General features: G+C 43.1%; 1 protein-coding gene across 9 annotated transcripts in view; it reads right to left on the reverse strand.

Annotated features, from left to right (window-relative positions):
• Positions 1-254: 254 nt before the first annotated feature.
• PPP1R12B (protein phosphatase 1 regulatory subunit 12B) overlaps positions 255-25,400 on the reverse strand; it is a 243,147-nt gene continuing 218,001 nt past the window's right edge. For 3 of the 9 annotated variants that reach the window (XM_051998635.1, XM_051998632.1, XM_051998629.1), the window contains 6 exons: positions 23,312-23,447; positions 21,750-21,854; positions 18,264-18,317; positions 17,068-17,118; positions 11,003-11,183; positions 6,482-6,567 (listed from right to left, as the gene is read on the reverse strand). In XM_051998635.1, coding sequence (XP_051854595.1) covers positions 11,049-11,183; positions 17,068-17,118; positions 18,264-18,317; positions 21,750-21,854; positions 23,312-23,447 — 481 coding nt within the window. In that variant the 3' untranslated portion in view covers positions 6,482-6,567; positions 11,003-11,048. Of the gene's footprint in view, positions 6,568-11,002; positions 11,184-16,826; positions 16,855-17,067; positions 17,119-18,263; positions 18,318-21,749; positions 21,855-23,311; positions 23,448-25,400 lie in introns of all 9 variants that reach the window. The other 6 variants (XM_051998636.1, XM_051998633.1, XM_051998637.1 and 3 more) reach the window with 4 other exon arrangements.

Below are 25,400 nucleotides of genomic sequence, written 5' to 3' on the forward strand. Positions count from 1 at the left end.
AATTTACCCCTTGTGCCTGAAGGACCTTCAGCAGCTCTGGTCTTGGTAACATTTTCCTTTTTAATGTTATATACAGGTCCCTTTCCTGGTCTTTTAATTGCTTAAGACCCTTCTTGAGGTTGGGAAAATCCTTTAAAATGGATGGGAGTATAATATTCCTGAATGAAGGCAGGAGAATCAATGAAAATAATACTGAGGAAATTCTTCCCAGGTGCAAGATTTTATAAATCCTAGGCCTAGGACAGATACAGATGCAAAGTTAAAACACAGTTTTATTTACTCATTTATAAATACTGTTGTGTTTACAGGCATCATATAGATGTGAATATTATTATCTCAAACTTTCAAACACATAATAATAATACTATATAGTGACAACCAGTAAAACAAAATCATTCATCTCAGGGTTGAAAGGCCACTCAAATTTGCATAAAAATACATTCGGGTCACAAGTCCCACATCCCCCCTCATTCCCTCCCCCCCACCCCAGTGTATTTACAATTGACTGAAGTTAGTCCATACAATTCAGCTGAAAAAAAAAATGGTTATATCCAGTGCTTTTAAGAGTGGTGGAAGTAGGGGTAAGGGATGAAAAGATGCAGAAGAAAGAGTATTGCCTTCTAAGCAAGAAGGCAGTACAGCTGTCCGAGTGATTTTGGCCGTCTCCAGTGGTCTAGTCTAGGCAGGAGGAACGACAGCAGAAAAGCTACAAAGTCCATCTCCAAATCAGGGGAGAATGGGGCAGAGGGAGAGGGAGGATGGAACCCATTCCAACCATGGTCTGGGGAATGAGGGCACTATTTAGGGCCACCAGCTAAAGGCAGTTACCAGACCCTGGCAAACTAAGGAAAATTTATGGGGATCCAGACAATACTAAGGCCTTTTCAGGGGCCTGTTTCTCTACCTGTTCCCATTAGAATCTCGTTAACAAGCAGCTTCAGATCTTCTCTTGTCCTCCACCAGATGCTTAGTTAGAATATCTATTCCTGGGCTTATTATTATGTGAGGAGGAGACAAAGAAGCCTTAATTAAAATGAGGGTCAGACTCGTCTCTGTACAGCAAAATGTTCCAGCCTAAGCGTGGTCCTAGTCTCTCCCAACATAGTCCAAAACATGATCTCTTATACTTCAGAACGTCTCCTCCCGCTGATACTTAAAGGAAACACATTTCACTAGACAGAGCTAGATTCTCCCTAACAATAGCTCCTGGAATCCTCTTGCTGGAGCAGCTATGTACTGAGTTACCGCCAAGAGCATCCTTAGTCAGATTTCCATTCGCTGAGATGGAAGTGGATCCAGTGAGACCAAGTGACAAATACCTCAATTACCAAGGACAAAATCTGGATGAACTGGAGAATGATCTCAATTTTGACATATTCAGTACTGACCTCTGAAAAAAAGATCTGGAATCATTGTTCTGTGGCTTTCCTACAGGTAAAAGGAGGACATCCTGAACAAAAGCCCTCCAAGTTAAAGCTCAGCTCCTTAGGACATCAGGGTCTCTGAAGCTGAGGGCATTATGTGGAGTTCTCTGGGAAAGCCTCCCAGAAAACATATTTCACTTCCTTGACTTTTTGGAAAAGCTTCTTCCCAAAACTAACATCCATCACAAAAGGTTTGCAACAGCAGAAAATACGTGGGGAAGGGAGAGGGAGAAGTACTAATTTCTGAAAGATATGAGTGTTCTACCATTCCTTAGGTGACACTGCAGAGAAGAGATAATCCAAATGACATACATCCACAGTCCAAAGTATGTGAAAAGATTACCAAAAGGAAGATTCCCAGGATAGTTCCTTGAGGGGCTGGGGATAAGAAGAGATAATCTGTTGGGACCACTGAAGAAAACGGTGTCCTATGATCACATTCCCATTGGCTTCCACATCATTGCACAGAGTTCACATCAGCTCAGTAATCCCCAAACCCTTTTGATGTGGATTAAAGAATTATCTTAAAATCAGTAATATATCTTAGATGAAGTCAGAACAATTATTAATGGAAAGGTTATAAAACTAAGTTTCTGATTTCATCTGGAGTTCTTTTTTGAGGATGGAGGAATTATTGATCCTAAGTGACCTACAAAGTACCCAGGGAATCATTCTTTGACTGCTAGGCAATAGCTTCTCTCAGGTGGGCAGTCAAGGTTTCCGACTGTCTTATTGATAGCTGTGATACTAACAGTTCCTTGGCTGCAGAAAGAAGTTTTTCTAAGTATTCAGAATGCAAGAGTTCAATAGCAGACATAGCATTGGTTGTCAACATTCATTTAGAAAGCTGATTAAAATCTAGAACAATTATTTTGCACTGCAGACTAAAATTTTAATTCTTTATAGCTACCCTACCCTTTCAGTGTCAATCCCAACCTCAATTTATTGTAATATTCAATCTCTCTGTCCAGGTTTTCCTTCCTTCTGTCTCCTATGCCCCTATATAGGTGATTCTCCCTTGCAGGGCTTTCAATCTTCAATCCTACTTCCATCTCTTACTCCATCGGGGCAAGACAGGGATTGTTCAGTAAGAGTCTGTCAACTCTTAGTGACCAAGTAGTCTCTGCTACAAACCTCCTATTCTCATGATTGCTTTCAACAAAATCTCAGCCATTTCTTTCTCAAACCAACAGTCCTAGCTATAGAGGGGTTCAAAGAAACCCAAGTGGGCTTTTTCTTTTTGCTATACAACTTGGGCTCATTTGTAAAAAAGCTGGTGCATAGACAATGCAACTAGATTGTAAGTATGGAGTTAAGAACAGTGGAAATCAAGTGAGATGCCTTGGGAAGGCAATGGGCTCTGCCTACATAGAGCCACCCCATTTCCCATTAAAATCTTACCATCCACTGCTTTCTGCCCATTTCTCCATGAGCTTCAATTTCCCCCTCTGCATGCTGTAATGTTCTTATGGATCCATTTGGAAGAGGAATGAATGCAACATCATTCATTCAACCTCAGTATTAAAATCACTTCCCAACAAGACTGACCCACTGATGTTGAAGACTCCTATTCAGAAGGAAACAATGATGCTCTTGTGCTTGAGTTTTCCAAGTAACAAACAGCAGCAGTTCTGCTGAGGATGGAAAAATGTTCTAATCTTCTAAAAATTGTCACAGACTCTGGGTGCATGAGGTCTCCATTTTACAGATGAGAAAACAGGCCCAGAAACATGTCTAAGGCTACATGGTTTGTGACAAAACCTCAGGGGTAACCCCATCTATGAAGTTATCTTCCTCTCTTGATGCTGCTTTATTTTGGGGTACAAAGGGACTCCACCTGTGCTAGGACTTGGCCATCTGTGCAAAGCTCATGCACGGTGATCCCTAGCTGGAGTTGGGGGCCAAGAATTTTATAAAATCTTAGCAACACCCCTTTTTGCATCTGGCAAAAATGCAAAAGATAAGGGAGGAAGCTAGAGTTAAAAACCAAGTCATCTCTTAACTTACACACCCATGATACCTGCTTTATAGACTGACTAAAGCCAGTGGGGTTAGTCAGTGAATATATTTGGGGGCAGTGCCTTGAGATTACTAGTGTAGTATTGATACAGGATTTAGGAAGAATTAGTAAAATCCAAAGAAATATTTTCTTCACATCATTTCTCCCTATAACATATTAGTCTAGGAGCCCTCATTCTTGTTTTTGTATGGCCTTTGGCACAATGCTTTGTGCAGTGGACTTAATATTTGCTGAAATGTTCATTTACTTTCCAAGGGAAAGCTTAAGGAGCCTTCTGATGTCATCACAATCACCTACGCGGTTCAATTTGCTGCAAGAAGTAACCTAGACTAAAATGTTCCACTTCTAAGTGGAGACTGTGATAAGATCTAAAGGTACCATGCTACAGTTCTGGAAAGGTAGTGATGAGTGACCAGGATCTGAGGTAAAGCAGTGGAGTGCACAGCCTTGTGAGTCCCACCTTGTTTACTTTCATTTCAGTATCTTTTCATTCAAAGAGGGAAGTTTTATATTCCCCCCTCTACCCCCCCACCCAAACTCAGGCACTCTTGGCTTCATAGAAACCCTGGGTTTAATGGAGAATCTCATTATTCCCTGGATGGCAATGCAGCATAGGTTAAGATGTGTTTGAGGGTTCATACACAGTGAGCTGCATGAAGAATTGAATATTTGTCAATGGTCTTGGAAAACCAAATAGATACATCTGGGATTCTTTTAACAGCATTGGATAGAAGCTGGAAGGGTTAGAAAGTTAAAGAAGGAAGCAGACATACCCTATAGCCAGAACAGACAAGAGGGAAATTTCTGGAAATGCGAATTGAGGGGGAACTACTCCAAAATAATATCTAAGTGGCCCTATTTGGACCTCATTCTATTGAGATGGCAAGAAATATCTGAAGAATTTTTTTTTCTCATAGAGGAGATATTACTGGAATTCTCCAAAGGACCAAAACATGGCTAGATAATCCTCCAGCATCTTTTATGAAATTATAAACTGTCTCATTGATTAGAATAAATGCTTATAATACAACTCATCTCACTCATTACCTTGAAGTGACTTATTTTCACAATTCTGAAATACCACTCCAATATCATAAATGGCTTTCCTTGACATATGGTAAGAAAAGAAGTCAGCACATCACTTTGCAGACTATAAAACTTGAGTTTTGGCAAGAAAGACAAAGCTTGAAACCCTTGAAATGTGATTGCTAGATGCTTCAGACATCTATGAAGAGCTTCTCTATCTTGATGAACAGAGAGGAGATTCAGAGTGGACAGAGGCAGTATACATGAGAAAACTGATCACTGGACTTGAATGAAAACTCACTGAATTTTATATACCAAGGATGATAGATACCCCCAAAGTCACGTCTGTGAAAAAGACCAGGGGTGGTTTTAGTTGACCAAAAACTCAATATGAGCCAACAGTGTGATGCAGCTGCTAAAACAGCTAATGCTCTCTCAGGCTGCATTAATAAAGACAGAGTGTCCTGACCAAGGGAGGTGATGGTTCTACCTTACGCGTCACTGGTCACACCACATGAAAGCACTACAGCTAGGAGGATGGTGACCAGGAGAGTGGAGAGCCTAGGGTATTTGACATAAAGAGGCATTTGAGGACAGGAAAGTCTGTGATAATTGTCTTCGAATATTTAAGTGAGTATGATGAAGCATTGGAGTAATCGCACGCTCCAGAGGGCATACTGTATCAATGGAACATGGTGTTAGATTTAGGAAGAACTTCCTAAAAACTGCAGCCACCTAATGATGGAACACATTTTCTTACATGAGCTCCTGTCACTGAGTAGAGATCATCGCTGTCTGTCCTGCCTCAGGGTGTGGGGGTGTAAAAGCCTTGGTTGGAGTAAATGACCCCAGCCCCTCCTCCCTCGCCACCTTTCCTTGCCTCTCCACCCAGTGGTCTCCCCATCCATTGTGAAGATGTTCATTGCCTCCCAGGGCCGACCACGGCGCCCTCCCAACATCCGCGCTCCCTCCATCCTCCTGCCAGCAGCACAGTGAGTTGTTTTTAGTCTTCTTGGCCATCGTGTTCAAGTTTGAATCCCCCCATCACCACTTTAGCCTCTCCCTGGGCCTCCTGTGCTGGGCTATTCTCCCACCAGGGACACACACTAAGGCTGAGAGGGAGAAAGCCAAACCAAAACACCATCCCCGGAGGGGGCCCGGAATGGGGCTTTCACAGCCTAGACAGCATCCAGAGCAAGGGGCGAGGTGCTTGTGTGCACTCTGCACGGTGCACGGGGCCACGCTTGGAGAGGGGCAGGGGCTGCCGGCTGACCAGGTAGTTCTTGTCCCCTGACAGCTTCAGAAAATATCATTCTAAGGAGCTAAAGCGAGTGGAACTCAGATGCTACGACGTGGATTTTAGATGGGGGGAAAGGGGAAAGGAGAGAAAGAAATCTCCAGGTGAAGCAAGGCCACCTGAGCCCCGGGAGAAGATGGACAAGGGCAAGTGCAGGTCGAGGCTCTTTGCAAAGTTACCAGACAGGCGAAACAGAAGTCTTGTAGCCGCCATGAAAAGGTGTTTCCAGGGAGGAGGAGAACAGAGTCTCCTTGAGAAGCAGCTGCCACCAAGTCTAATAAAACATGGCTCTGGTGCTTGATGGTGGTCTGATCCAAGCTGAGCAGTTTTCCTTGGGATCCTTGGGCCAGCAGGTGGAATCTCCACACCGACCTAAGCACATCTGGGCCAGAGGACTGGGTTTTTGCAGGGATGGTGCTGGTCGGGGGGAGAGGCCTTTAGGATTTGGACTGGGTCTGATGTGAACATGGTGGAGCAGCAGCGAGGGCCAGGGACACTCTGCTCTGCCCCCCGTGGCCATGGCCCATTGCTACCATTAGGTTTTCATGAACACTCCCCTAAACACAGGGGCAGATGAGATCTGGGGTATGCAGGGAAAGTCAATGTTTGGGTCGGTGGGGCAGGGAGGATTCCTTCGGTCACCAGCATGGACTCTTTTTGGTTGGAAGGAGGAGGCAGAGGGGAGCGGGAGCTTTTCCTCCCAAAGAATGAGTCTATTTGGACAGCTTGCTGATCACTCTGATGAGGGCCCCATTTTCATCTTTCAGCCTCTGGTTGTCGGACTTGAGTTCTGTCAAAACCTGCAAAGACAACAAAGATATTGGAGCTTCCAAGCACTTCGCCCAGCCTCCATTCTTGTCCCCGAGTAGCCTCAGGCCTGCTTCCCGAATCCTGGTGTCTCATCTCCTCAGGAATCACCCCAGGACAAGCAACTCCCCTCCTCCCTTCCAATAAGTACAAGTTTGGCCTCTCGGAAGTAGGGACAAATACAGCCCTCCTGTCTTGTTATTAGGACCTTCAAGCATTATGCTAAACTGTCAGCTAGTTATTATTTTTGTTTTCCATGGACTTAGTGAGTTACTTCTAGTCTCTGATGACCTGTACACCTTTTATGAATGTGCTCACCTCCAGCCTAGGGAAACAAGGAGAATCCCAACTGAAAGAAATGTGAAGAAATAGGTGGAAGGGAAGACAATGGGGAATGACAGGTGAGGAGAGAAAGGATGGGGAAGGGAAGCTGATCAGTCTCTGGGCTTTACTACAAGGGACAGAGAAAATAACGGACAAGCTTTCTATCCACAGTCTGGGAGTTATTATTTCAGGACATTAGAGGTAAGGGAACTTTCAATGAAATGACTGAGGAAAAGGACATCTCCTCACATGGAATATACTGATTTTTATTAAATCTGAGGACATCACAAGTGAGAGGTGGCCAAGTATAAGATTAGAATGCATGAACTACATGCACTTGCTTCAGAGAGTCCCTTGTTTCTACTTTACTGATAGTTATCTAGGAATACCAAGATTTCCTCGGTATCAGGACCACAGGTTCAATGGATACTGAAAGACTGATGCTTTAAGTTTCACTAATTTGGAAGTTGTCCCTGCTAATGTGTGTGTCCCAAGGCACAATGATAAGGCAGTAAGCCCTAATAGGATATGTGGAAATATTTACACATGGGCCTTGGCTGTCACAGGAGAATGCAGGCAAGAGCAGAAAGCTTTTTCATCGCGATGGGCACAAAAGCCTGGATCTAGAACATGGTTAGGTAACACTGAATACCCGATAGCTGTGACAAGTCAAACCTTCTAACTGGCAGGCGACGCTACCTTCCACATGCACCTTGGCTTGACCCGTATTTGGGTTCTAGTACTAGTTCTCATTGACCAGCTGGATGGTCTTTGGTAAGCCTCCACTTCTTCTAGGGTCTTAGTTTATCTATCTGTACAATGGGGAACATGATGATTTTCCTCTTTCAGAGTTGATGTAACTCTAACAGATGATATATTAGAAAGTGCAAACAAAAAGGGTATAGAAAAACAAGACTGTTATTAGTGTTACCATTATTCAGCATGGAATGCAGGAAAAAGCTGTGATCTAAGATTTAAGTTTTGGCCATTTTAATTCTTTGCCACTCCCTATTGATGTATCTGAGTGAATCAGTTCACCTATTTCAGTTCCCTAAGGAGAGAAATCCTTATCCTATATATTTCATCAAGGTATTGTAAGGATCAAATGGAGTAACAGATGTGAATGGAATTTTAAAAAATGAAACACTTTACAGATTCAAGAAATCAGAATCATCATTTTTTGAGTTCTTCCTTGAACAAAAGCTCAACCACAACCTGAGGAATTTGGAAATTTTAAAATGAAATACCCTAATTCCAATAACACTTTTAAAACTACAATCCCTACTTTTTTGGCCTAAATCCAATTAAGAGTAGACCTATCTGCCATTCATTTCTATACCTTTGCTACCTAAGATACCTGAGTGGTCAGTTTGGTGTTGAGTGTTATTCTAAGCACGCTTCTAAAACAACCAGCTCTCTAGCTCTCCTGTAGACTGGTCTTGGATCTCTGAACCTTCCCATCTGTTGCTCTCTGATGTCTCATCCTTGGGCCATGTAGCCTGACTCTTATGTGACTTTGAAAGAAGTCATTGCTCCAGGGGATTCTATAGAAAAGTTATGCATGACAGTAAACTATACTGTATTGCTAGTTGTTCATCTGGAATCAAATTGGGTGGGGTGTGTTTATGTATTTTGTAATATACAATCTGCCAAGCCTCTGTAATTTATTTCCAAATGAGGAACTCAATTTTCCTCCTCTCTGCCTCTTTCTTTCTGTATCTCTTTCATTCTCTGTATCTCTTTCTCTCCCCTCCAGTTTTCCAGCTGCAACATCTATAACTGACATCCAAAGATGTGGTATGCTAAATACAAGAACTGGGATGCAGGAATAGAGAAAAAATATGGCCCACTGGCACTCTCCAATTTCATTTTTGAGATAGGAGGGAAAGACAATGCTTTAAAAAATATTTGTATGAACATAATTAAGACAAAGGAGGGAATAAAAAAATATTTTTCAAGGACTGTTACAAGACACTGCTCAGAAGTTAAAGGGAAAATGTTCCAGGTTTTTATTTCCAGTAAAGTTAAGGGACAATTACAGGGAATGTAGCAAACTGGCCCCATCCTGAACTGTTCCTGTCAGCTCCCACACTTCTAAGTGCTCAGAAAACAGATGGGTTGGTTTCCTACAGGCATAAGACTTGAGGTAGTATCAAGGGACTGCACAGTTTTGGACCTGAGGATCAGGAAGATTTGACCTTGAAAACCACTTTGATCACTTACTAGTGGAGTGGCCAAATCATTTAGCTGTGGTGGGATTCAGCTTCCTCATCAGTAAAATGAGAGAGTTGGACTCAGTGATTCTAAAGTTCCTTCCATGATTTCTATCTCCTGGGCTCATAACCCACAGAGGACATGGAGGAAAAGTAAAAGTTAACAAATTTGGGGCAGAATCAGGTTATCACTTTACCAATTTGGCTTTTCTCTCGTGACAGCTTTTCCTAGCACAGCTATTGATCACTGAGTGATGCTATGCTCCAAAAGAGCTGTACCCATAGTCACAACGTTCATGATGTGCTGCCCTCAATGCTTATTAAAAGCTTCTTCTATAACTACTATCTATTGTTAGGTAAATGGCCCTCAGCAAATGGCATTTGAGAGCAGGGATCACATCTTGCTTGTCTTTGTAATACGCACCTGGGTCTAGCAGGGTACACTGCACATAATAGAAATGCTTGTTAACTGAAATTAACTTTTAGCAGTATAGAGAAAGCAGAAGGCTGAACTTGAGTTTTCAGCCACAGTGCTGCCATATGACAGCCTCTTTCTCAATGGAACTGTCTGAACCAACTTATATAAGCTCACAGATAAATAGAGAAAGCCATGAAGAAGAGAACCAGCTTTGTCCCTTACCTTGTAGCAACTTAAATACAAAGGGGAAAACACGTGGCATTCCTCCTGGCATCTACACTCATCAACTTACTCAACATCTTGAGGTTTCCTGCAACTTGCCAGTTGGCATGTTACACGGAGCCTTAGCAGGGAGTTGAATAATAAGGAGGCTGAAGGAGGCAGCTCAGGGCTAGATTGGGCAACTTCCCTTTCAGTTTCTTTCTACCTGTGACGGCATTAGCTCAACCCCTAGGATGATTTGGGCACTTCACATGTAGCAGGTATTAGTTGCTGGCCATTGATCCTGATGGCAAAAGCAAATGGAAGGCGGCAAAAGAACGGTCTCTACCAAGCCTAATTATATTATTAACAAAAATGACAACCTTTGTTCTGAAGAGGAAAGTTTGGGACAGCAGGGATCCCATCATGTCATCTTAGGATATGAAAAATGAGTCCTCTCATGTTTTTCAACTTTATTAGCCACAAAAGATGTGCTAACTTTTAACTTCAGAGATCATCCATATCAACAAATCTGCAAAAAGGGGGCCTCTAAATGGGGTGAATTATGGTCTTACTTATCCAGACCCCAGACAAATCCTAAAAAGTCTGTAATGGGGATGACGTAAGCAGTGATCCCTTGCAAGGAAAACCATGGCTGAGCTGACTGAATGGATTGGGGTATCCCATTCTTAGCCAGTCTATGGCTGCTTGATTGGGACTGGCTAGAGGGTGAGAAAGGAGGCTGCACTGGTCTTAGGACACCTGCACCCCCAGCCCTCTCCCACCCTCACTGCCAATGGCCCTTAGTGGAGTGAAGAATCTAGTTCCTCTTGGTACACTGCACAGTCACTCAGTCTGTTAAAGAGAAATCCCATTACAGACAGGGGTCCAAATCTATCTCTCTGAGAGCCAGACACCTCCTTTTTCTAAGCTACTCTTCACTGGCCAGCCATCACCCTACCCTAATTAAAGAATTGTGTGTGTTTGCGTGTGCGCGCGTACGTGTGTGTGATGGACTAAGTGCAAATTCACCTGTAAATCTTTTTAATATCCAGGAGAAAGTGCTTTGTGCTGAGCTTACCATTCAGTTCAAATACCCAGTCTGCTGGGTCTGAGCCACCACTTTACTTGGTTTTCTATTAGCCACTTCTTGCTCTTCCTCAAGGTCCCTTCTGAACCCAAATTACCAGTATATCCTAGGTATCCGTGTTTCGAGGCTTCAGTGTCACAGGGGTGTGCAATGAACCCCCAGAACAAGAAGAGTAAACCTGCCTGGAGAGGTGGAGGAGGGAGGTGAGGTGGAGAGGAAGGGATAGAGCTAGAGCTCTTGGGTCTCCGAGGACTCGATGGACACTGAGAGTCTGGCCACCACCCGAGTCAGGGCCCTGTTCTCAGCCTGCAGCTGTTCGTTCATCTGCTTCAGGGTTTGAATCTGTTTAAGCTGGTGGAGGTTCTGCAGAGAGTGAGACATGGAGGGACAGAGACAGACAGACAAAACAGACCAAAGGAGATAAAAAGGAGGACAAGGAAATCAAGTGATTTTTTGTTTTTTAGTTTGCATGCAAGAAAGGAGAGGAAAATGGCTGGAAAGAGAGCAAATGGGGATGGAATGATGAAGTAGAAAGCTAGTGAGATAAGAGCTGAGCCAAGTGACTTTTAGCTTTGCCCTAAAACACAATGAAAACTGGTTCTTTTAATTAGAACTAATGATCATCTCAAAAAACACATTTGATTGTGGTTCTGAACAGTAGCCCCACTGTGTGACTCTTTGGCTTCTGCAGGATTGATAGGGTAAGTTAATCTAGCTATTTAGTCCCCTCCTATTCATTCAGATCTTCTTTCACCCATATCTGGACCAACAAAGGCGACTTCATATCCAGCCTAGATACTCTGCCTCCACCTAAATGAAATTACTATTTTCTTTCTTCTCTTTCACCCAACTTTTTCTTCTGTGAGCATCCCATTTTCTCTCTTTGTTCTACTTTGATTTCTTTACTATGAGGGAAAAATAAGTCTGTGGTTTGAAGGTTCATTTTGCATATAGAGCCATGAGCAGGTTGATGGAAAGGAACTATAATATGCCAAAATAATAAAGAAATGGCACTTCTTCAGGTGGTTTTCAAATCTTTTAACCAACATTAACATAGCCAGTTCTACTTTGAAGTCTAGAAAGTTCTGTCCAAGCTTTAGTAGTTAAGGTGTCACTGACCTATTTCATGGTTATTTGCATCACTAAAATAAGTTAATGGTGCTCCCCCTTCATTCAGAGGCTTGGTGTTCATTAAAGATATTTGCAAAGAATCTAATGTTCTGGAAAATATAGCCACTAATGCTTTGGACAATCCTATAGTATTTGTAAATATTTAGTAATAACAGAGTAACAGTACTGGCTGACATAAGTACCAGAGATCCCTAGACTTGTGGGGCCATGTCCTAGGATGGTGCTTAAAGCTATGTAAACTACAGGTTTCTGTTTCTTCTTTCTATTCTGTCTCTTCTGAGAGAATGCTGACAGATATATTATTCTGGGAATCTACCAGTTGACTCACATGGAAGGAAATGCAGTTTTTCACCCTGGGTTTAAACCAGTACTTAGTATACTTTTGTTTAGTCTGACAAAAGTCAATATTTTACCAGTCCACAAAATTCCCACAAGTTATCTAAGGGCCACAAAAAACCCCCAAACCAAACCAAATCCAAAAAACCCCAAACAAACCAACCCACCAACCATCAATAGTATTTATTACAATGAGCCTGGCCTATACAGTTACGTGTCCTAAGTGAGTGGCAATATGTAAAGCTAGCTCTGGCCATTCAGCTCTTTGTAAGCAGATGAATACTTTTGCTATGAGAATAAAGCAATAATAGTTAAGCAGGTATACATCTGTTAGGGTTGCAACAAATACTGGAAGCATTAGGGAATAGAGAAGAGAATGACAGAGAAGTCTGCCTAGAACCAGCACAAGGGTGAGTAAATTAAATGAAAGATTAGTATAAGGACAATTATTCAGGGGTAAGGAAGAATAATAAAAAGACAATGGAAAATAAGAAATACAGAAAAGGGAAGAGACGCACACACATAATTGTTGAATATTCCTTTCCCCAGACAAGTTAACTAGTTATCCTGAAGAGGAAAGCACGGCAGCCAAATAGCTGGAGAGTCAAAAAGAAAGCAGGGCCTGGGCTAGCCTTTTCACTCACTTCAAGCAAGTTAGCAGGGGGTACAAGGAAAGGTATTCATGAGGTATCGTGCAAGGAATTAAAAGGAAAGGAATGGGGTTGAATCTAAGAATCAATGGAAAATTTCCTGCTTCGATTCTTCAGTGTTTATTGAGCATGAGGCACAATCAGTGTCACGGGATCAAGCAGTCTCAGCTTACACGCTAATGTCTTGAATTATATAAGATCCCTAGTGAAGTGTGCGAGTGTTTGCAGAGTGAGATGCAGTCAAAGGCACTAGGAAAAGACATTCAAAGGATCTAGGTGAATGTTCTAAAGGAAGCAGCACCAAGGGTAGGTAATTGGGAGCTGGGGAGGAGGAGCAGGAGAAGAGGGAATGGAGACAAAATTCGGAGTAGAACTGAAAAGAAGCTAAGCTTATATGAGATCAGGCTGGAGATATTTCTAAAACAGGTGGGATAAACTGATTTAAGACTGTTCATTCTCTGGTAGGACTGGATGGGTGGCTGGGAAGGTAGGGTAAAGGAAGACAAGTATCAATCCCTCAAAGGAAGCATATCAGCACAGGGCAGAAAACCAATGAATTCATTGTTGGTACATTGCAATACAAAAAATGCCCAGCACTGCTTAGGCAGACATGCAAACACGCCTGAAAAGGCACATCCTAAGCCTAATTCAGGCTAGAATCTGAGTGATGGTTTATAAAGGAAAGAGTCACTTACCTGTCCAAATTACAGTCGGCAATAGTTCAATTGAAGCCACAAAGACCAGACCTACATTCTTATGATATGAAATGCTCGTTGCATACCTTCTTCCCCTTGGTTTTCTATCTCTAGCCCATAGAAAATGATTGTCTTTTCATCCCATTAGACACAGTTTAAAAGATAGATATTCTACCTTCACTGTCCTTGAGCACAGTGTTGTCTCAGAAGGTAAAATCTTGCACAGTTTTAATATTTTTCTCCTTCTGACTTGTCTTAGGAGGCTTAGATGTATGTTTAGAAACTGGAAATGTTTCATGGGCATTGCTGGATTCCTGCTCTGTGTTTTAATGGGTGGAATAGAACTGTATGTACTTGGTGACCCAGATATCTCCTCTTTGGCTCCCAATCCTTATGTGGTGCTGAAAGGGCTGGGGGCCCAATATTAGCCACCACTATCATCTCGAAGAACTGTTTCAATAGGTGATGGGGAAAAAAAAAGGGCACTGGACTCAGGTAGACCAGGATTCAAGTCTTTCTTCTGATGCGCATGTAACCTCTCTGGCCATCTAACCTCTCTGGGCCTCAATTTCCTGAACTGTAAGATGGGAAGACTGAACCTAATAGTTTCTGAGCTCTGATCCCATGAACCCCTTTGGGCTCTTTTAGGAAAGGAACAAGACCAAGTGCATGTTTGGACTTAAAAACTGTTTTCTGGCTATAAGGAAACACATCCTGGTAGTGTGAAGGCAGCATCTTTAGGAATGCCAAAAAAAAAAATCAGGGCATCCAAGTTCCTCCAAGGGGAGGCTTGAAGCCTTCTGGAGCTCTCCCTCTTTGGGCTTTAGCAAACAGTTTGGGAGTTTTGAGGCAAGATTCCTTTATCTTTGTCATGACTTAGAGAAATCACACTTCACTAAGGCAGCGAGGTGGTGCAATGGAGGGAGCACCAGGTCTGGAGTCAGGAAGACCTGAACACAAACCCAGCCTCAGACACTTACCAGCTATATGACCCTGGGCATGTCCATGCCTACTTTAATTTGCTCAACTATAAAATGGACATAACAACAGAACCTACCACCCAGGATTGTTGTGAGAATCAAATGAGATAATATTTGTTAAGTGCTTAGGATAGTTTCTGGCACACATTAGGCACTATATAATGCTTATTCCCTCCCACCCCCTTAACTGGTAATTCGGTTTTGATAATTGGCTTAGAAATAAACTGAACACTTACCTCAAGGCTGTATTTGGCAACTTAAATTTTTGTGTGTATGTATATGTGTATAAAAATAAATATACATACATAAGTAAATTTCAAGCCCTCCAGGGTTATTTAAAAAAAAAAAAAGCAAAGATTTTCTCAAGACTCTCTAATTCATGGGAGAGAAGGTCTTTCCTGGTACAATCTCTGGGGAGAACTCCAAAGAACAAGCTGCCTATTTTAGTCAGTCTGTTGGGAGAGAAGAAAGAGGAGGGAGCACCTAAACTTCTATCTTATTGCATAGGATTAGGGCAAATCTGATGACTAAATGGGCTCCCTCACCTGCTGACTGTGCTCCTGTTATGCTGACCTCTTCAATTAGAGCATCACATAAGACTCCGCATGTAGAGGCAGTGCATGGGCCAGAGCCTCCAATCCCCTACCTGCTAGCCTGACCCTATGAGCTAGTCTAAATTCAGGCCATTATCTGTGTGGGAACAGCAAGGCTCTTAATTCCAGGTCCTTGCCTGTGTGGGAGTAAGTCCATGTGACTGGGACTCTACAAACATTATACTTAAGTAGCTGCCCCTGTCCCTAGAGTACTCCTCAGAGGGCACCAGCATTTGACCCCATTTAAATGCTCTAGCTCAGCACGTAACAACAGAAAGGAAGAAAAAAGGAAAAAAAAAAAACTCGCTCCCTAACAACAGGGTGCAGATGGCCCGGTCCAGGGGGTACCATGTGACAGATGAGATCCATTCATCATGAGTGGGAAATGGGATGCCCCGGCTCTGTCACCAGAGAATTCCTGAATGGAAACAGTGGGTCTGGCAATACAGGAGGATCTAATCTTGTTGAGACACACTGACTCATCATCTCAAAGGGGCTGGTTATTACTGTAGGGTCTCACTGCTCTGTGTCATTGAGAAGGCTCAGTGGAGCATCCTATGCAGCTGTCTGAGCTTGAGTGTAAGTGCAGATGCTACAGGCCGGGGGAGACAGAAATAAGAGTTTGTCTCTCATACCCCGAAATGTAAAGACTGGGTGGAGCATTCAGCAATAATGCCAGAGCACTGCAGCTGCTGAGGAAGCTGTGATCTGGGGTCCAAGGAATCCTCAGATTGGCCAAGGACCATTCAGTGACTTGGTGGGCAGCACGGAATTGTGCAACGAGCAGAGAACTTGAAGCGAGAGTTCCCGCATCCAAGTTCTGGCTCCAATATCTATGAGCTATGTGGCTTCTCTGCTCCAGTTTCCTCATTTGTAAAACAGAGATGATCACAGTAACTAACCATCTTGTGTCATTCCTGCACCAGTGACCTGAAAAGTTAAGCGAAGCGCTCTTTCCATGGGGTCATCCCTCATTCAACACGACTGAGATCGAAAGAGCTTCCATTTTTCTTGCCCAATATTCTTGTTCTCCAAATGAAGAAAGTTGCCTCTTGATACCATAACCAGTAAGAAAACAAAGTGTGAACAGGCAGAACAAAGCCAAGCACTTGGTGGCTGAGGACATGCAGCATACTGCGGGGCCAGGCACTCCCCAAACCGAATCTCGGAGGCTTCTCACATTCTCCTTCCCTGGGGCACAGAGGAGAGCACGCCAGCCTCTGGAAGTACATTTCTCCATCAGTGTAGCCCACGGCCGGATGGGGAACAGGGAAGGAGAAGGAAGGGCAAAGAGAAAATGTAATAAAGCCAAGAAGTGCTCTGGTGGCCTGAGCTTGCTGCATTGGGAGAGTGCCAAGCATTCCTGAATATTTCAAGGAAATGGTCTGGGACAGGAAATCGATATGGGAATCCATCCTCACTGTTTCAGAATGACTCGTCTGTGCCTCCTCTAGCGGTGAACCGAAACGGGAGAGGGGAGGTGGGGAAAGCCCAAGGGCTCTGCCAGGCTCTGCCAGGCGTGGGGCATGCGACCACACCGAGTCAGAACACCAGCCCTGGCCCTACTGTCCAGTCCTGTGAGGGTGAAGCCATTGGTTGTGAGCTTTAAAGTTCAACTCACGTCTGTCTCCAGCCTGCAGGAGTCACCCCTTCAAAACAAAGGCAGCATTAGTTCCAAGATGCACTTGGGGAGTGGCTGCAGTGGGGGTGGTTTGACAAGTCTATAAAATGTCCTAAAGGGAGGAACTGCCTCCTTACCTCTGCAGATCTTCCCCAAGAGTGATGAGTAAATGACTCAAATCTGTTAGGCATTCAAAAATCAGACACAGAATAGGGAAAAAATAAAATAAAATCTTCTGTACCTTCATCTCTTCCTCCATTTCAGACATTTTCCGCTCCAGAGCTCGCCTCTCCTATTTGAAGAAAAGGGGGGAGGGAGGGTCAGACTGTTTTCTTTCAGCTGGTCTTTGAGAGAGGCAATTATGGGACCTACAAACAGCAGCTTCCTTTAATTCCCACTCAGAATTTCCCTGCCTGTTTTTGGCACATATACATTCCAAGTGTAGGGTTCTGTGACAGAGCTCACCACTCTGGGGAGCTATTTCCCTGTGGAGGACCACATTATCTAAATTCCATAATGGAACAAGAGGGTTGTATAGGGAAATAGCATATAATAATACCAATAGAATAGTATATCAACTTATCCTAGGTCACAGGGCATATGTCAAAATTGTCTTCAAATTTCAAATGACTTCAAGTGACCAACACCCAGTTTTTGCTTTTATCCACTTCTGTAATGCTCCTTCTTATATTCTCAGAGTCAGTGTTCCTCCTAATGGGGAGTAAATAATAGACTACCCTTGACAGATCATCCTGTCCCTCTACCCCAAGTATGTGATTTCTTTTTATCCTGAGGACTAATCCCTACTAGTCCCACTAAGGGACCCTCACTGGGATTAGATCAGATGGAAGCTCAGAGAAGTTTGCATGTGAGGGGAATAGAATATTTAACTTAGCCAATTTCCAAATATAAAGTAATAAGAGAGCTGAGAAAGACATTCAAAATATAACTGAGCTCATCTATTCAAGTTAATCATAATTCAGATTTCGTAGTAGAGAAATGTGGAGGAGCATCCTCAAACCTTTTCAGCAAGTGATGCAATTAGCACAGAACTTGTCTCTCGGATGAGCGCCTCCTTTCTGTTGATGAGACCCACAGGGGGTTAGAGACTTTGGGTAGGGGTGTGTGTGCATATAATGATTTTCAGTTAAACCAAAATGCATTTTTCCCAGGATGATGTGGCACAGTGGAGTCTGGAAACAGGGTCATTATGAGATGACCAAGAATGGAACAAGTGGAAAAGGTTGGCTGTCTGGGGATCCCAAAAGGATTAGAAATTAAACTCAGGCAAAAAGAATTTCTCATCAAGCTGGGGAGAGAATGTGGCAGGACTAATAATGCTTTTTAAAGATGATCTTTTTCCATTGGCAAGAACAACAAAGCCAGGGAGAGTAAAAAGAGAAACAGAGAGCAGAGGGGAAGGAGGAACAAACGTACCCTTTTCTCCACCTCCAGCATTGTTGATCGGTCAGAGGTTTTTTCTTGTTTCTGCTGTTATCAACAAAAAAACCGAGATATTACTATTGAAAACTTAGGACATACCACAGCCCATTCTACCCTCCCTGACATTCACAAATAGAAAGCAGTGCTTCAGAGATCCCCCCCCCCCCCAGGAGTCCCCCTACTGTGATGGTGAGATTGACTGGCAGAGGGGCAGATCTAGTACAGCAGGCCTCTGAGCCAGCTGCCTCTTCCTTCCCTCAGCTGGGCTTGTTTGGATTCCCAGGGATATCTGTGAAGGGAGGATGCATGGCCAGAAGTAGGAGCCATCTCTTTCCTTCTTCAACACCTTCCTGTCCTTCTTAACTCTGTGTCTTCTTATAGGATGGAATTCTGACTCTCAAAATGAGAAAACCACTTTGAAGTCTATTCTCCCTCCCCAAATAGTCCCTCTTTTCCAACCTCCTGGCTTCTAGCATGCAAAGACACTTCAGATCAGCTCTGCCCTGTATCTTAAAGTATAGTATGCAAGTGACTTAAAAAGAACAAGGAACCAAATTTTTGGTAAACAAAATGGGATATCCTTAGTCTTGAGGAATGTCTAGTTGGAGATCAAGGATGGACTAAATAAAGTTTCAAGCTCCCTTTTGTGCCACTGAATCAACAAGGTGTCTTGGTGGCCCACACACAAAAAAATGTTAGTCGACTTTACTCCTGGATAGTGCCATGCACGGCAGCAGGTAAGCAATATGGTCACTATGACTTCAGGAATTCAGGAGCTGTCCATACTTTTACAGCAAGATTCAGAATCCTGATGCCCATTTTGAACTGTTGCCTTCCAGTCTGAAAGTCCTGGCCCTTTGCTTTTTACCACTATCCTTTTATCAAATCTTTCCTAAGAAGGAAGTTGAAGGGACAGCAGAAGTGGATCTTTTCATCTGCATTTACTTAGTGGGAGACCTTGTTTAATAGAAAGAACATTGGAAAAGGAGTTGAAAGATACAGATTCTAGCCCTGGCCTTGCCAGTGACCAGTATTTTGGAACCATTTCCCTTCTTGGGGCCTTTCTCTGGGAAGTGAGCCCTTCCCTTCCTCTCATCTGCACATGAGGGTTCTGGATGAGATAGTGTCTAGGGTCCAGTCCAATTCTGACTTGCTGTGATCTGAATTCTCACTTTCCCAAATTTCAAAATATATCATAAATGCTATCTTATGAGATGTAGTCATTTAGCATTTGAAGTTACTTTTATGCAAAGGAAAAGTATTTCATGATTTTACTCCCCTTGCTTTTCAATCAAGAGTAGGTGTTAATACACCTGTGACTTAGAGTGACAACTGTCAGATGTGTGATGGTGATCTTTCCTTTTTCCACAAAGAACTATGCAATGTCTCTCTGGGGACTCAGGCCCCATTACTGACTGCTGCCTGGACAAGTCCAGTCTATAGGCATCTCAAATGGACTGTCCAAACCAGAACTCATTAGACTCCCACCAAACTCACTTCTTTTCCTAACTTCCCCCTTTCTGTTTTTCCCGCCATTATGTTCACAATCCCGGTCATCCTTGTCTCATCTTTTTCACTCATACTACACATCCCATCAGTTGCCAAAATGTGTTCATTTGGCCTTCATAATTTATCTCACAGTCACTCCCCCTTTCCCACTCTCACAGCTGCACCACCTTGGCTCAGGTCTCAATCACTTCTTGCCCCTTATCAGACTTCCTGGCCTTTAGTCTCCTCTCCCCATGGTGGCCAAACTGCTATTCCCAGAGGAAGGGTCTGACTCCATCACTTGTCTTGTCAACAGGCAGTGGCTTTGTCTTGCCTCTAGTACAAAATATAAACTCCTCTGTTTTCTTTTAAAGCCCCGCTCTTTCTGGGCTTTCTGTTCCAGCCCCACTGGGACTGTTTTCTACACAAAGCATCCCATGTCCTGTTTCCTGAGCCTGAGATGTGCTTCGTGCTTACCTTCACCTGTTAAAATCCCGAGCTCCTTTCAAAGCTCAGCCCAAGGGTCAACTCTTAGAGAAAGCTCATCCTGATTTCCCCCAGTTGTTTATATCTTTTTTCCTGGAAGTTAGTTTGTAATTCATTTTCTCTCTGTGTTTCTCCCATACCTGGTGCAGTGCTTAGCATGGTGCTCAATTATTTACTGAATGAATGGATACATGGCTGACAAAGCCTTTATCATGAAATTCCAGTCACCTAGAAAATGGCAAACTATTTAAAGAAATTCCATGTTTGGTAAAAATCACACAAGAAGCGAGTTTAGTTTCATGGCCCCAGAATCTCAATCCTTGGGTGCATCTGGCAACAGTAGCTGTTCTTGAAAGCCCTACAAACCTCACAGAAGAAGGATCAGACAGGGTGAGGCTCTTTACGGCACCCGTCGGATCAAAGTCTGATGCTGGCCAGACAGCTTGCCAGATGTGGAACATGGGCCGGGGGAGCCAAGAACGCCCAAAGGTCATTTCTGCTGAAGAAGAAATGACAATGGGGAAGCTGGGTCCCTCCACTGTGAGGTTTAAGCTTTTCCTCTGGGTTGGAATCACTTTATGCCCATGCTGGGGCGAGAGCTCTGACACATAGTCTATCAGTCAGGAACAGCTGTTATAGCCAAGAAAAAAAGGAGCATTTGGGGGTTGTGGGGACCAGTCCAAAGTGCTCTGGGACCATGAAGCCATCTCGGGTTCTCTCTCAGGGTCTAGGGCTTCTGCCCTTTGCCTTCCAATGTAGCTGCAGCCATTAGTTGAATGAATACTTAATAAAAACCACCCTCTACTGTCTAGCAATATGTATATCACTGTTCTTCATCCACATGACTAGACCTGGCAAGCCCATTTCTTTTTCATCTTCTACATGCATTTTAAAAATCTGTTCACTTTTCTAAATCCTTAGCCTCTGGACATTTCAGGGAGGGAGTTACTCAATAGGCTTCCCTTAACTCCACAATAAACAAAGACAGCACATGCCCCAGCTTTCAGCTGCAGGATGTATTTCACTGGGAATGAGGTTATTAGCTCCAGCACCTTTTAAAAGCATCACCTAATTAAGCCAGGCTTAGCTCTAAGAGAAGAGTGGTTCCCTCAGCCTTGCGGACATTAAAGATTTTTGTTCCTAGACAGTGATGGCTGAGACTCAGGCAGGCTGCCTCATCTACTGGAGGGCACCTCGACTTTGGATTCAGCCCTCAGTTGCTACATGACCTTGCCTGAAAACATGGCTTCTCTCTGGGCATCAGCCTCTTTGGCTGTCTGAAATACAGAGTGAGAAGGGAGCTGGGGAACGAGTCACCAACGGGAGGAAAACGGCACTGAAAACATGCAGAACCAACTAGGTAGTGGAGAGGGGCGCCGAGGCAAGAGCCAGTTCTCAGCAGCACAATCTGCAGATCTCTGCTCAACACCTCATTGTTCCGTTTTAGGCATAAGACAGGCATTTATCCTTCCCCCTCCAGACACCCTGTTTAACTCCCTCCTTCACCTGGGTCACCTTTTCCAATTTAGATTTGACATCTGCCAGCTCCCGCTGAGCCTCCTGCAGTTTGGTTTTCAGCTTCTGGTTTTCTGTCAGGGCACTCTCATAGAGCTTGGGGAAGAAAAAGAGAGCATCTGGTTACCCACTCATTAGCACTACTAGGAAGAGAGGGGCAGCAGAACTTTGATTCCATTAGTAGAGCCAACTCCAGTTGAGAAAATTCTCTCCCCAGTGCAGACCCACACCTTCTCTGAAATATGCAGCTTTGGGGAGGGCCAAGGGTCCTCAGAGAGACTGGCCCAATATCACATAGGAAGCTCATGTTGGAGGCAACAATTTAAGCTGGGTCTTTTTGACACCAAGGCTGGGTCTCTGACCACTAGGCCATGTTGCTTCTGGCAGAAATATATGAGAGAAAATTAAAAAAACTCCAAGTGATCAAAAAGATGAAGTTTTTTCATTTTGAAAGCAAGAGAGACTCAGATGATGAACATATAGGAAAGCACAGATGATATCCTAATGTCAATCAAATGACAACTAAAAAAAAAGTATACTGCCTGGCACATATCTGTCTATCTAATCCATCTATCCTTCTCTCTCCCTCCCTCCTTACTTCCTTCTTTTCTTCCCTCCCTTCTTTTTTTCCCATAGGCCATTAACAAAAAATCAATTTTGACCAAAAATTCTTTCTTTTGTCTCTTTCTAGAACATTTAAAACTCCTAGTACAAATAATCCTTATGTTCAAAGAGAACGTTTCAGAAACAGCCTCAAGGTTATGTGATTCCAGTCAAGGGTTAAGGGGAAAATTTATCACTTGACTTGCTATAATATTTTGGATAATTAATAAAAAGGTTTATCTTTGACCTCCAAGTACCTGAAAGAAAAGTCATTCAGACTGCTTTGGAACTGGGAATTATACCACTGGAAGTAAGTGAGCTGAAGAGAAAGGGAATTCAAACTCTGCTCTCAGTTGGTTGAACATAAACACCAGCCAATATAAACACATTTTCAATGTAATAGTAAGGATGTTCACATAATAGTCCTTATCATCGAATCTGAGCTTTAAAACAAGGCCTGGAGGAAGAGAAGAGGTACTACTAAGTCCATTTCACAAATGAAGAGGTAGGGGCAGATGGAGGGCCTCCTAGCTGGCAAGGATTGGCGGTAAGATCCAACTTCCTGCTATTCGCTAGATCATGTCGCTTCTTTCCTACTCCTTAGAAAATATCAGGACCAATAAAGGAACTTCAGGGGACTTCACCCATGGTTTTAATTTTAAAATTCCTGATTTCCCTTCCTTACAATTCTTGATACTTCTTAATTCTTCACCCAACTTACATCTTAGGAGATCTTATTCCAGAGCACAATGGAAAAGCAATGGAAAAGATGTAGACAGGGACCTCCTACATTGGATATAGATCTGAATAGAATGAAAGTCCCCAGAAATTAGTCTTTATTATCTGACCCTCAAAAAAGGTCTTCCCCTCTCTCTCAGCTGACCTAGATAGCATTTGGAGAGGCTCAGTTCTCATAATCTAAAGAGGAAAGTGATTGAAAAGGAGCCTACTTTTTTATAATCCCTTTGGCTGTCCTCTTCTACTCGACTTGTCAAAGAAGCTATTCGGGCCTCCCGGCGGGCCTTTGCAGAAGCCCGGTCACTGTAGGTATCTGTGCTGGTGAGGCTGCTGCCTCCTGATTCCAACCTGTGGAGACACAAAAGCAAAGGCACAATTTGATTTTGAAAACAAAGGAAAGGAAAGGGGAAGAAAAGGAGTACTGTGTAAGGGCTGCCTGTTTCTCCTCTAAGGAGCACTTAAAAGCACTGGCCAGAAACAACATAATATTCCTCCCTTTAATCTCTCGGTGCTAGCACATTCCATAGCCTTCACAGCAAAGCTTCATGAGCTTATTGGTGGAGAAGGAGTTGTAGCAGATTGCCAAATGTGGAGCTTGCTTGAAAAATTGGTGGTTTGGAGTTGTGTACTAAACTAGAATCTTCAGGGCTTTTCAAATTAGTTAAGTTTGAGTTGCTTCCCACACTAGAGAGAGCTTTAAAAAGAAAAGTTTTATTTAGATGTCAGTGACTCTTGCAAAATCTGATTCCAATGAAGTGTCAATGAAACTGAAGCATATGTACTTGGAGATCTGGACTCTAGGTTTCAGGGTGTGGAGCTTGGCAGAAAGCTGCTGTGCTATTTAGTAAGTTGCTTCATAAGTTTGTTTGAATTACAATCATATAGAGGTGCCACTAGATTATAAACATACTTGTCCCCCTTACTCTATATTACATGCGTAGATTATTATGCTATAGTTACAGCCTCTAGCAACCCAGTAACAACAACCAGAAACTCAGGATGTTTTAGGGTTGGCGTTGATTTTCTGTTTCTAGTATCTCTGCCAGTCCAAGCCCAATGAAGGAATGTTAGAAACAAGTAATAGCTGTAACACCTGGGAACTGAGATCCTGATATTCTGACGTATAATCTTCACCTTAAAATTCCTAAATATTATTCCTAAATAAAAATGCTTACACACACCCCAAACTAAAAAGTTGCCAACTATTTAAAATGCTGTGAAAAAAACAACCAAGCCACCAAACCCAATACCCAGCTTCACAAAGCCCACCCCTACATGGCTCCATCTTGGGAAGGAATATGGCAGTGGCACATGTGTATATTTCTCTGAGTCTGGCGATTGTCGCAGTTGGGAGGAATTCAGAAAAAAAACTAGAAAAGGTAGCTGGGGACTTAGGGAAAAGACTGCAGGGGAATCAAGGTTCTATGATAGCATTTTAAATTATAATGTTCCTTTAGGATTATAAGAGAGTCAACAAAAGATTGTCTCATAAAATAGCTACTTCCCTACCAGATGAGTAGTAAAGAATGTTGATTTTATTTGGCTTACTCCATGTTAATACCCAGTGATAAGACTGATACATTTTAAATACTTCAAATATAAATTTATAATGCAGGGAATTATTCCCAACTTTCTCTGAATTTCACTAGAGGAGTTAAAAGATAGGATCAGAGGATCCTAGATGTAGAATGGGAAGGACTTTAGAGGGCATCTAATTCAGCTCCTTCTCTCCGCCTCCCCCCCTCCCCCACTATTACAGATGAGGAAATTGAGGTTTACACAAGATAACCCAGAGTAAGGAGAGTCAGGATCTGCACCCATGTCTTTTAACTCTTTAATATCATGGTGCCTCTCAGTGCTTCAAGGATCAGTGATTTGTTTGTTGTGATTATATTGCCTCTGAAGAATGCAGTGGAAAAACCATAAGACAGAATGTGAGATCTGTGGTATAAACTTGTGCTTTAGGGGTATGGAGGGGAAAGGGCTTCATTTTGCTCTATGGAGAGAGGGAGGTAAGATGAGAGCTCCTGAAAAAGAAGTACTTTGGAGAGGTGCTAGAGAGATGAGTGATATTTTGATAAACAAAATTGGAGTGTGGGAAAGGAACAGCATGAGTAAGGGGACTGTGACCAAAAAATAAATGTAGTTTCATAGAACAGCACATCCAGAGTAGTTGAAGAGCAGGGTTTGTGTTGAGGAATAGAAGGAGGATATGCAATGGGAGGAAGAGGAAGAGGGAAAGGGAGAAAGGGAGAGACACAGGGAGAGAAAGAGAGAGAAAGGGAGGGAGGGAGAGAAACC

The sequence above is a fragment of the Antechinus flavipes genome, chromosome 4, assembly GCF_016432865.1.
Source record: "Antechinus flavipes isolate AdamAnt ecotype Samford, QLD, Australia chromosome 4, AdamAnt_v2, whole genome shotgun sequence".
NCBI lineage: Eukaryota > Metazoa > Chordata > Mammalia > Dasyuromorphia > Dasyuridae > Antechinus > Antechinus flavipes.